This window comes from Salmo salar, chromosome ssa07 (genome assembly GCF_905237065.1).
Source record: "Salmo salar chromosome ssa07, Ssal_v3.1, whole genome shotgun sequence".
In the NCBI taxonomy this organism is placed as follows: Eukaryota; Metazoa; Chordata; class Actinopteri; order Salmoniformes; family Salmonidae; genus Salmo; species Salmo salar.
Window position 1 is genome coordinate 61,101,032 of NC_059448.1, and position 12,500 is coordinate 61,113,531.

The 12,500-nt window shown below is 48.7% G+C and overlaps 1 protein-coding gene across 1 annotated transcript in view; it reads left to right on the forward strand.

Moving 5' to 3' along the window:
* The window catches only part of LOC106595591 (glutamate receptor-interacting protein 1), a 431,870-nt gene that overhangs the window by 341,540 nt on the left and 77,830 nt on the right, over positions 1-12,500 (forward strand). The window contains 2 exon segments of the mRNA XM_045722404.1: positions 5,074-5,260; positions 7,255-7,400. Coding sequence (XP_045578360.1) covers positions 5,074-5,260; positions 7,255-7,400 — 333 coding nt within the window.

Consider the following 12,500-nt stretch of genomic DNA (forward strand, 5'->3'; position numbering starts at 1 on the left):
CTCTCTCTCTCCACAGTGTCTCTGGCTAGCAGTACCCTGGGTCTAGCAGGTCAGGTTGTTCACACTGAGCTCTCTCTCTCTCTCTCTCCACAGTGTCTCTGGCTAGCAGTACCCTGGGTCTAGCAGGTCAGGTTGTTCACACTGAGCTCTGTCTGTCTCTCTCTCCACAGTGTCTCTGGCTAGCAGTACCCTGGGTCTAGCAGGTCAGGTTGTTCACACTGAGCTCTGTCTCTCTCTCTCTCTCTCTCACAGTGTCTCTGGCTAGCAGTACCCTGGGTCTAGCAGGTCAGGTTGTTCACACTGAGCTCTGTCTCTCTCTCTCTCCACAGTGTCTCTGGCTAGCAGTACCCTGGGTCTAGCAGGTCAGGTTGTTCACACTGAGCTCTGTCTGTCTCTCTCTCTCTCCACAGTGTCTCTGGCTAGCAGTACCCTGGGTCTAGCAGGTCAGGTTGTTCACACTGAGCTCTGTCTCTCTCTCTCTCTCTCACAGTGTCTCTGGCTAGCAGTACCCTGGGTCTAGCAGGTCAGGTTGTTCACACTGAGCTCTGTCTCTCTCTCTCTCTCCACAGTGTCTCTGGCTAGCAGTACCCTGGGTCTAGCAGGTCAGGTTGTTCACACTGAGCTCTGTCTCTCTCTCTCTCTCCACAGTGTCTCTGGCTAGCAGTACCCTGGGTCTAGCAGGTCAGGTTGTTCACACTGAGCTCTGTCTCTCTCTCTCTCCACAGTGTCTCTGGCTAGCAGTACCCTGGGTCTAGCAGGTCAGGTTGTTCACACTGAGCTCTGTCTGTCTCTCTCTCCACAGTGTCTCTGGCTAGCAGTACCCTGGGTCTAGCAGGTCAGGTTGTTCACACTGAGCTCTGTCTCTCTCTCTCTCTCCCACAGTGTCTCTGGCTAGCAGTACCCTGGGTCTAGCAGGTCAGGTTGTTCACACTGAGCTCTGTCTGTCTCTCTCTCTCTCCACAGTGTCTCTGGCTAGCAGTACCCTGGGTCTAGCAGGTCAGGTTGTTCACACTGAGCTCTGTCTCTCTCTCTCTCCACAGTGTCTCTGGCTAGCAGTACCCTGGGTCTAGCAGGTCAGGTTGTTCACACTGAGCTCTGTCTGTCTGTCTCTCTCTCCACAGTGTCTCTGGCTAGCAGTACCCTGGGTCTAGCAGGTCAGGTTGTTCACACTGAGCTCTGTCTCTCTCTCTCTCACAGTGTCTCTGGCTAGCAGTACCCTGGGTCTAGCAGGTCAGGTTGTTCACACTGAGCTCTGTCTGTCTCTCTCTCCACAGTGTCTCTGGCTAGCAGTACCCTGGGTCTAGCAGGTCAGGTTGTTCACACTGAGCTCTGTCTCTCTCTCTCTCTCACAGTGTCTCTGGCTAGCAGTACCCTGGGTCTAGCAGGTCAGGTTGTTCACACTGAGCTCTGTCTGTCTCTCTCTCTCTCCACAGTGTCTCTGGCTAGCAGTACCCTGGGTCTAGCAGGTCAGGTTGTTCACACTGAGCTCTGTCTCTCTCTCTCTCCACAGTGTCTCTGGCTAGCAGTACCCTGGGTCTAGCAGGTCAGGTTGTTCACACTGAGCTCTGTCTGTCTCTCTCTCCACAGTGTCTCTGGCTAGCAGTACCCTGGGTCTAGCAGGTCAGGTTGTTCACACTGAGCTCTGTCTCTCTCTCTCTCTCCACAGTGTCTCTGGCTAGCAGTACCCTGGGTCTAGCAGGTCAGGTTGTTCACACTGAGCTCTGTCTCTCTCTCTCTCCACAGTGTCTCTGGCTAGCAGTACCCTGGGTCTAGCAGGTCAGGTTGTTCACACTGAGCTCTGTCTCTCTCTCTCTCTCCACAGTGTCTCTGGCTAGCAGTACCCTGGGTCTAGCAGGTCAGGTTGTTCACACTGAGCTCTGTCTGTCTCTCTCTCTCTCCACAGTGTCTCTGGCTAGCAGTACCCTGGGTCTAGCAGGTCAGGTTGTTCACACTGAGCTCTGTCTGTCTCTCTCTCTCTCCACAGTGTCTCTGGCTAGCAGTACCCTGGGTCTAGCAGGTCAGGTTGTTCACACTGAGCTCTGTCTCTCTCTCTCTCTCCACAGTGTCTCTGGCTAGCAGTACCCTGGGTCTAGCAGGTCAGGTTGTTCACACTGAGCTCTGTCTCTCTCTCTCTCTCTCCACAGTGTCTCTGGCTAGCAGTACCCTGGGTCTAGCAGGTCAGGTTGTTCACACTGAGCTCTGTCTGTCTCTCTCTCTCCACAGTGTCTCTGGCTAGCAGTACCCTGGGTCTAGCAGGTCAGGTTGTTCACACTGAGCTCTGTCTGTCTCTCTCTCTCTCCACAGTGTCTCTGGCTAGCAGTACCCTGGGTCTAGCAGGTCAGGTTGTTCACACTGAGCTCTGTCTCTCTCTCTCTCTCTCCACAGTGTCTCTGGCTAGCAGTACCCTGGGTCTAGCAGGTCAGGTTGTTCACACTGAGCTCTGTCTGTCTCTCTCTCTCTCCACAGTGTCTCTGGCTAGCAGTACCCTGGGTCTAGCAGGTCAGGTTGTTCACACTGAGCTCTGTCTGTCTCTCTCTCTCTCCACAGTGTCTCTGGCTAGCAGTACCCTGGGTCTAGCAGGTCAGGTTGTTCACACTGAGCTCTGTCTGTCTCTCTCTCTCTCCACAGTGTCTCTGGCTAGCAGTACCCTGGGTCTAGCAGGTCAGGTTGTTCACACTGAGCTCTGTCTCTCTCTCTCTCTCACAGTGTCTCTGGCTAGCAGTACCCTGGGTCTAGCAGGTCAGGTTGTTCACACTGAGCTCTGTCTCTCTCTCTCTCTCCCACAGTGTCTCTGGCTAGCAGTACCCTGGGTCTAGCAGGTCAGGTTGTTCACACTGAGCTCTGTCTGTCTCTCTCTCTCTCCACAGTGTCTCTGGCTAGCAGTACCCTGGGTCTAGCAGGTCAGGTTGTTCACACTGAGCTCTGTCTCTCTCTCTCTCCACAGTGTCTCTGGCTAGCAGTACCCTGGGTCTAGCAGGTCAGGTTGTTCACACTGAGCTCTGTCTGTCTGTCTCTCTCTCCACAGTGTCTCTGGCTAGCAGTACCCTGGGTCTAGCAGGTCAGGTTGTTCACACTGAGCTCTCTCTCTCTCTCTCCACAGTGTCTCTGGCTAGCAGTACCCTGGGTCTAGCAGGTCAGGTTGTTCACACTGAGCTCTGTCTCTCTCTCTCCCACAGTGTCTCTGGCTAGCAGTACCCTGGGTCTAGCAGGTCAGGTTGTTCACACTGAGCTCTGTCTGTCTCTCTCTCTCCACAGTGTCTCTGGCTAGCAGTACCCTGGGTCTAGCAGGTCAGGTTGTTCACACTGAGCTCTGTCTCTCTCTCTCCACAGTGTCTCTGGCTAGCAGTACCCTGGGTCTAGCAGGTCAGGTTGTTCACACTGAGCTCTGTCTGTCTCTCTCTCTCTCCACAGTGTCTCTGGCTAGCAGTACCCTGGGTCTAGCAGGTCAGGTTGTTCACACTGAGCTCTGTCTCTCTCTCTCTCACAGTGTCTCTGGCTAGCAGTACCCTGGGTCTAGCAGGTCAGGTTGTTCACACTGAGCTCTGTCTCTCTCTCTCTCCACAGTGTCTCTGGCTAGCAGTACCCTGGGTCTAGCAGGTCAGGTTGTTCACACTGAGCTCTGTCTGTCTGTCTCTCTCTCCACAGTGTCTCTGGCTAGCAGTACCCTGGGTCTAGCAGGTCAGGTTGTTCACACTGAGCTCTGTCTCTCTCTCTCTCCACAGTGTCTCTGGCTAGCAGTACCCTGGGTCTAGCAGGTCAGGTTGTTCACACTGAGCTCTGTCTGTCTCTCTCTCTCCACAGTGTCTCTGGCTAGCAGTACCCTGGGTCTAGCAGGTCAGGTTGTTCACACTGAGCTCTGTCTCTCTCTCTCCACAGTGTCTCTGGCTAGCAGTACCCTGGGTCTAGCAGGTCAGGTTGTTCACACTGAGCTCTGTCTGTCTCTCTCTCTCTCCACAGTGTCTCTGGCTAGCAGTACCCTGGGTCTAGCAGGTCAGGTTGTTCACACTGAGCTCTGTCTCTCTCTCTCTCCACAGTGTCTCTGGCTAGCAGTACCCTGGGTCTAGCAGGTCAGGTTGTTCACACTGAGCTCTGTCTGTCTCTCTCTCTCCACAGTGTCTCTGGCTAGCAGTACCCTGGGTCTAGCAGGTCAGGTTGTTCACACTGAGCTCTGTCTGTCTCTCTCTCTCTCCACAGTGTCTCTGGCTAGCAGTACCCTGGGTCTAGCAGGTCAGGTTGTTCACACTGAGCTCTGTCTCTCTCTCTCTCTCTCCACAGTGTCTCTGGCTAGCAGTACCCTGGGTCTAGCAGGTCAGGTTGTTCACACTGAGCTCTGTCTCTCTCTCTCTCTCTCCACAGTGTCTCTGGCTAGCAGTACCCTGGGTCTAGCAGGTCAGGTTGTTCACACTGAGCTCTGTCTCTCTCTCTCTCCACAGTGTCTCTGGCTAGCAGTACCCTGGGTCTAGCAGGTCAGGTTGTTCACACTGAGCTCTGTCTGTCTCTCTCTCCACAGTGTCTCTGGCTAGCAGTACCCTGGGTCTAGCAGGTCAGGTTGTTCACACTGAGCTCTGTCTCTCTCTCTCTCTCTCCACAGTGTCTCTGGCTAGCAGTACCCTGGGTCTAGCAGGTCAGGTTGTTCACACTGAGCTCTGTCTGTCTCTCTCTCTCCACAGTGTCTCTGGCTAGCAGTACCCTGGGTCTAGCAGGTCAGGTTGTTCACACTGAGCTCTGTCTCTCTCTCTCTCTCTCCACAGTGTCTCTGGCTAGCAGTACCCTGGGTCTAGCAGGTCAGGTTGTTCACACTGAGCTCTGTCTCTCTCTCTCTCTCTCCACAGTGTCTCTGGCTAGCAGTACCCTGGGTCTAGCAGGTCAGGTTGTTCACACTGAGCTCTGTCTGTCTGTCTGTCTCTCTCTCCACAGTGTCTCTGGCTAGCAGTACCCTGGGTCTAGCAGGTCAGGTTGTTCACACTGAGCTCTGTCTGTCTCTCTCTCTCCACAGTGTCTCTGGCTAGCAGTACCCTGGGTCTAGCAGGTCAGGTTGTTCACACTGAGCTCTGTCTCTCTCTCTCTCCACAGTGTCTCTGGCTAGCAGTACCCTGGGTCTAGCAGGTCAGGTTGTTCACACTGAGACGACTGAGGTGATTCTGCTCAGTGACTCTATCATGGGGTTTGGTATCCAGCTGCAGGGGGGGGTGTTTGCCACAGAGACCCTATCCTCACCCCCGCTCATCGGCTATTTGGACCCAGACAGTCCTGCAGAGAGGTAGGATACATCTGTCAATCAATCAATCACATGTCATTTCTATAGCCTGCCTTTAAACCTTTCCTACAGAGAGACAGTGAAGTAATAGGACCAGTAAAATATAGAGAGGTTTTCTTTTAGATGGAGCATCTTGTTTCCTTATCACCTCCAATACCTCAACTATATACTGATGATATAACACATTACCCACTACTGTAGTTCTACAGCCAGAGGGAGTAGGTTATCTTGCAGAATATGAGTTGAATTTGTACCATTCCATACTCATTTAATATTGCTGAGTGTCTGGCGTAGAATGCATCTGAAATGACATGGTATACTCCATAGAGATGTCTAGATGTTCTATTTCATTCTGCGGTATACTCCATAGAGATGTCTAGATGTTCTATTTCATTCTGTGGTATACTCCATAGAGATGTCTAGATGTTCTATTTCATTCTGTGGTATACTCCATAGAGATGTCTAGATGTTCTATTTCATTCTGTGGTATACTCCGTAGAGATGTCTAGATGTTCTATTTCATTCTGTGGTATACTCCATAGAGATGTCTAGATGTTCTATTTCATTCTGTGGTATACTCCATAGAGATGTCTAGATGTTCTATTTCATTCTGTGGTATACTCCATAGAGATCTGATTCTAACCTACTAGACCTGCAGCCCAGTTATTCTATCAGGTATTCTATCTTAATCTGATTCTAGACCTGCAGCACAGTTAATAACAGCCTTATTTCTTATCCACTTGATTGGTTCTTCTGAGATCTGACCTTTTTTTTGTTTGTTTATCAAATAATGCATATGAAAAAGTAAAACCCCAGTTGATTGGTTTGCTACCTATCTCTAATCGATTTGATTGGTTGTGAAAAGTAAAAGAATGTAACTCCAGTTTGTCTGCTGTTTGTTTAGGCAGAAACGGACACACATATAGGGCCATGTCACTAGAGTCATACTGACTGGTTCGTCTGAGCTTTGACGTCGAGATATAACCATAGTTTGTGTTTGTAGATTACTGAAGCAATTGCCAAAACTTGAGATTTGACTGTCACACTAGCTAGGTTTCCAATTGGCGACAGATTTTCATGCGAATATAGAATAATTCTGCATAAAAATAATATGCTATTTTCCCCATCAGAGATGTTACCATGAAATGTAGTTGTTGCGGAAAAAAGGTTGTGCGTGATGACGTAGTGCACGATAAAAATTACTTTTGTGGTTAAATTCCCCATGTACCGAGTACATGAATTATTTATCTAACATATACTTTACTCGCATAAAAAGGTTGGATGGAAACCTGGTTAGTGACTTCATAAAGATATAACTTAAAAAGTAACCACAGTTGGTCTGCAATGGCGATCGACTGACAAAACGTGTAGGCCTGAGAGACGCAACTATAATAACATGGAGTCAGGAAATGAATCTGTCAATGTAAAATGGAAGTCATATCCCAACGTGATGATTGAAACCTAGAGCACTGACATGGAATGGCTTGAATATCCTCCGGCCGACATCCTGATGAAGGTAGCCGGCGTAATGGACGGGGGATTTATGTAGGAAGCTGTTGAAAGCAATTATCAGAGGAAGTAGCCAATATGTCGTTAAAAGCGGTGGTAGTTTAATTGAGGCGATATAAAACACTGTCTGACCACGTGTGTGTGTGTGTGTGTGTGTGTGTGTGTGTGTGTGTGTGTGTGTGTGTGTGTGTGTGTGTGTGTGTGTGTGTGTGTGTGTGTGTGTGTGTGTGTGTGTGTGTGTGTGTGTGTGTGTGTGTGTGTGTGTGTGTGTGTGTGTTGGTTAGTGTAGATAGAATTGATGTGGAATATGTCTTTCCCGACCATGTCTTTATGCTGGTAGAGTAAATTAATCCAGACACTAGCTATCCATGTACAGAGAACACTAATTATTCAGATTCTAATTCATGTATTACCTCACAACCAAAGGCTGGTGCGTTAGCCTTCCTTACAGCACGGTAAGACTGTGATGTCGTGTGTGTACTTTGCAGGTGCGGGATTTTGCAGATAGGTGACCGTATCCTGTCTATAAACGGGATCCCTACAGAGGACAGCACCTTGGAAGAGACCAATCAGCTACTGAGAGACTCCAGCATCACCAGCAAGGTCTCGCTGGAGATAGAGTTTGACGTGGCAGGTACTGGACTCTACTGTACTCTACTGGGCTCTACTGTACTCTACAGGACTCTACTGTGCTCTGCTGGACTCTACTGTAGTCTACTGTAGTCTGCTGTACTCTACTGGACTCTACTGTACTTTACAGGACTCTACTGGACTATATTGGGCTCTACTGTAGTCTACTGTACTCTACAGGACTCTACTGTAGTCTACTGTACTCTACAGGACGCTACTGGACTCTATTGTGCTCTACTGTAATCTACTGTACTCTACAGGACTCTATTGTACTCTACTCTACGGGACACTACTATACTCTACTGTGCTCTACTATACTGGACTCAACTCTACTGGATTCTACTATACTGGACTCTACTGGACTATATTGTGCTCTACTCTACTCTACAGGACTCTACAGGACTATACTGGACTACATTGTGCTCTACTGTAATCTACTGGACTCTACTGGACTATAGTGTACTCTACTGTAATCTACTGGACTCTACTGTACTCTACTGGACTCTACTCTACTGGACTCTACTGTAATATACTGTACTCTACTGTAATCTACTGTACTCTACTATAATCTACTGTACTCTACTATAATCTACTGTACTCTACTGGACTCTACTGGACTCTACTGGACTCTACTGGACTCTGCTGTACTCTACTGTAATCTACTGGACTCTACTGTAATCTACTGGACTCTATTGTGCTCTACTATAATCTACTTGACTCTACTGTGCTCTACTGTAATCTACTGGACTCTACTGTACTCTACTGTAGTCTACTGGACTATATTGTGCTCTACTGTACTCTACAGGACTCTACAGGACTATACTGGACTACATTGTGCTCTACTGTAATCTACTGGACTCTACTGGACTATATTGTACTCTACTGTAATCTACTGGACTCTACTGTACTCTACTGGACTCTACTCTACTGGACTCTACTGTAATCTACTGTACTCTACTGTAATCTACTGTACTCTACTATAATCTACTGTACTCTACTATAATCTACTGTACTCTACTGGACTCTACTGGACTCTACTGGACTCTACTATACTCTGCTGTACTCTACTGTAATCTACTGGACTCTACTGTAATCTACTGGACTCTATTGTGCTCTACTATAATCTACTTGACTCTACTGTGCTCTACTATAATCTACTGGACTCTATTGTGCTCTACTATAATCTACTGTAATCTACTGGACTCTACTGTGCTCTACTATAATCTACTTTAATCTACTGTACTCTACTATAATCTACTATTTTCTACTGTACTCTACTATAATCTACTATAATCTACTGTACTCTACTATAATCTACTGTACTCATAATCTACTATAATCTACTATAATCTACTGTAATCTACTGGACTCTACTGTGCTCTACTATAATCTACTATAATCTACTGTACTCTACTATAATCTACTATAATCTACTATAATCTACTGGACTCTACTGTAATCTACTATAATCTACTGTACTCTACTTGACTCTACTATAATCTACTGGACTCTATTGTGCTCTATTATAATCTACTATAATCTACTATAATCTACTGTAATCTACTGGACTCTACTGTACTGGACCGTACTGGACTAGACTGGATGTTTAGTGAACGTGGCTTATTGAACCTTGTTAGCTTTATAAGTAACCTTGAATGAGACTTGAAGACTTACATTATCATCAAGAGCAAAGCCTTTAGCTCAGAGGGTTAATTTGACTGATCTGGTATTGAAACACAGTCACATATGAACACTCTCCCTGTCCGTAGTGAAGCCCGCTGGTGGGGCCATTCCATCAAGGGGTTTCATCATCACATCTCAGACAAGCAATGATGTCTTCACAGCATCTTCCATGCTGGGTTTATCTGTGATGTGCTTATGGTTCACTCTGAACCAAAACACCCTACTCCCCAAGACAGACCATAATGACTTTGACATTGGGCCGTTGCTACGGGGACAGGCTTTATGTTCTTTATTCTGGTTATCAGAACCAATGTACTTTTGATTTCTGGTCCAAAATGTCCCCCCATTAGAAACCATTACAATCAAGAGCAGGCTGCAGAACAGGATGAGGACCGTTCCTTCAGCACTAATGGTTTGTTTAGGGTCACTACAGGCTGATAGCTAGAAGAGACTTGCAGCAGGCCTAGTCATCAGCAGAACTGTTCTGAGCCTCTGAAATGGCTAGTCATTTAATTCAACATTTCTGGATGCAGGGAGAGATGCAGGGAGGGAGTTTATGTCCTTCTGCTCCCAGGGAGAGACGAGTGTTCATGAATTATGTAGAGGGGATTGTAACAGAATCAGCCTTAATGTCTAATAGCTACATGATCTCTTTCTGCAGCTCCAGAGTTACTTTGTCTGTGTTACTGGCCTGGACTCTGTTAGTGAGTCTGTGTTACTGTCCTGGACTCTGTTAGTGAGTCTGTGTTACTGTCCTGGACTCTGTTAGTGAGTCTGTGTTACTGTCCTGGACTCTGTTAGTGAGTCTGTGTTACTGTCCTGGACTCTGTTAGTGAGTCTGTGTTACTGTCCTGGACTCTGTTAGTGATTCTGTGTTACTGTCCTGGACTCTGTTAGTGAGTCTGTGTTACTGTCCTGGACTCTGTTAGTGAGTCTGTGTTACTGTCCTGGACTCTGTTAGTGATTCTGTGTTACTGGCCTGGACTCTGTTAGTGAGTCTGTGTTACTGTCCTGGACTCTGTTAGTGAGTCTGTGTTACTGTCCTGGACTCTGTTAGTGAGTCTGTGTTACTGTCCTGGACTCTGTTAGTGAGTCTGTGTTACTGTCCTGGACTCTGTTAGTGAGTCTGTGTTACTGAGGGCTGGTAGCTGGTGGAGAACAGGACTGTTAGTGAGTCTGTGTTACTGAGGGCTGGTAGCTGGTGGAGAACAGGACTGTTAGTGAGTCTGTGTTACTGAGGGCTGGTAGCTGGTGGAGAACAGGACTGTTAGTGAGTCTGTGTTACTGAGGGCTGGTAGCTGGTGGAGAACAGGACTGTTAGTGAGTCTGTGTTACTGAGGGCTGGTAGCTGGTGGAGAACAGGACTGTTAGTGAGTCTGTGTTACTGAGGGCTGGTAGCTGGTGGAGAACAGGACTGTTAGTGAGTCTGTGTTACTGAGGGCTGGTAGCTGGTGGAGAACAGGACTGTTAGTGAGTCTGTGTTACTGAGGGCTGGTAGCTGGTGGGGAACAGGACTGTTAGTGAGTCTGTGTTACTGAGGGCTGGTAGCTGGTGGAGAACAGGACTGTTAGTGAGTCTGTGTTACTGAGGGCTGGTAGCTGGTGGAGAACAGGACTGTTAGTGAGTCTGTGTTACTGAGGGCTGGTAGCTGGTGGAGAACAGGACTGTTAGTGAGTCTGTGTTACTGAGGGCTGGTAGCTGGTGGAGAACAGGACTGTTAGTGAGTCTGTGTTACTGAGGGCTGGTAGCTGGTGGAGAACAGGACTGTTAGTGAGTCTGTGTTACTGAGGGCTGGTAGCTGGTGGAGAACAGGACTGTTAGTGAGTCTGTGTTACTGAGGGCTGGTAGCTGGTGGAGAACAGGACTGTTAGTGAGTCTGTGTTACTGAGGGCTGGTAGCTGGTGGAGAACAGGACTGTTAGTGAGTCTGTGTTACTGAGGGCTGGTAGCTGGTGGGGAACAGGACTGTTAGTGAGTCTGTGTTACTGAGGGCTGGTAGCTGGTGGGGAACAGGACTGTTAGTGAGTCTGTGTTACTGAGGGCTGGTAGCTGGTGGAGAACAGGACTGTTAGTGAGTCTGTGTTACTGAGGGCTGGTAGCTGGTGGAGAACAGGACTGTTAGTGAGTCTGTGTTACTGAGGGCTGGTAGCTGGTGGAGAACAGGACTGTTAGTGAGTCTGTGTTACTGAGGGCTGGTAGCTGGTGGAGAACAGGACTGTTAGTGAGTCTGTGTTACTGAGGGCTGGTAGCTGGTGGAGAACAGGACTGTTAGTGAGTCTGTGTTACTGAGGGCTGGTAGCTGGTGGAGAACAGGACTGTTAGTGAGTCTGTGTTACTGAGGGCTGGTAGCTGGTGGAGAACAGGACTGTTAGTGAGTCTGTGTTACTGAGGGCTGGTAGCTGGTGGAGAACAGGACTGTTAGTGAGTCTGTGTTACTGAGGGCTGGTAGCTGGTGGAGAACAGGACTGTTAGTGAGTCTGTGTTACTGAGGGCTGGTAGCTGGTGGAGAACAGGACTGTTAGTGAGTCTGTGTTACTGAGGGCTGGTAGCTGGTGGAGAACAGGACTGTTAGTGAGTCTGTGTTACTGAGGGCTGGTAGCTGGTGGAGAACAGGACTGTTAGTGAGTCTGTGTTACTGAGGGCTGGTAGCTGGTGGGGAACAGGACTGTTAGTGAGTCTGTGTTACTGAGGGCTGGTAGCTGGTGGGGAACAGGACTGTTAGTGAGTCTGTGTTACTGAGGGCTGGTAGCTGGTGGAGAACAGGACTGTTAGTGAGTCTGTGTTACTGAGGGCTGGTAGCTGGTGGGGAACAGGACTGTTAGTGAGTCTGTGTTACTGAGGGCTGGTAGCTGGTGGAGAACAGGACTGTTAGTGAGTCTGTGTTACTGAGGGCTGGTAGCTGGTGGGGAACAGGACTGTTAGTGAGTCTGTGTGACTGAGGGCTGGTAGCTGGTGGAGAACAGGACTGTTAGTGAGTCTGTGTTACTGAGGGCTGGTAGCTGGTGGAGAACAGGACTGTTAGTGAGTCTGTGTTACTGAGGGCTGGTAGCTGGTGGAGAACAGGACTGTTAGTGAGTCTGTGTTACTGAGGGCTGGTAGCTGGTGGAGAACAGGACTGTTAGTGAGTCTGTGTTACTGAGTGCTGGTAGCTGGTGGGGAACAGGACTGTTAGTGAGTCTGTGTGACTGAGGGCTGGTAGCTGGTGGAGAACAGGACTGTTAGTGAGTCTGTGTTACTGAGGGCTGGTAGCTGGTGGAGAACAGGACTGTTAGTGAGTCTGTGTGACTGAGGGCTGGTAGCTGGTGGAGAACAGGACTGTTAGTGAGTCTGTGTGACTGAGGGCTGGTAGCTGGTGGAGAACAGGACTGTTAGTGAGTCTGTGTTACTGAGGGCTGGTAGCTGGTGGAGAACAGGACTGTTAG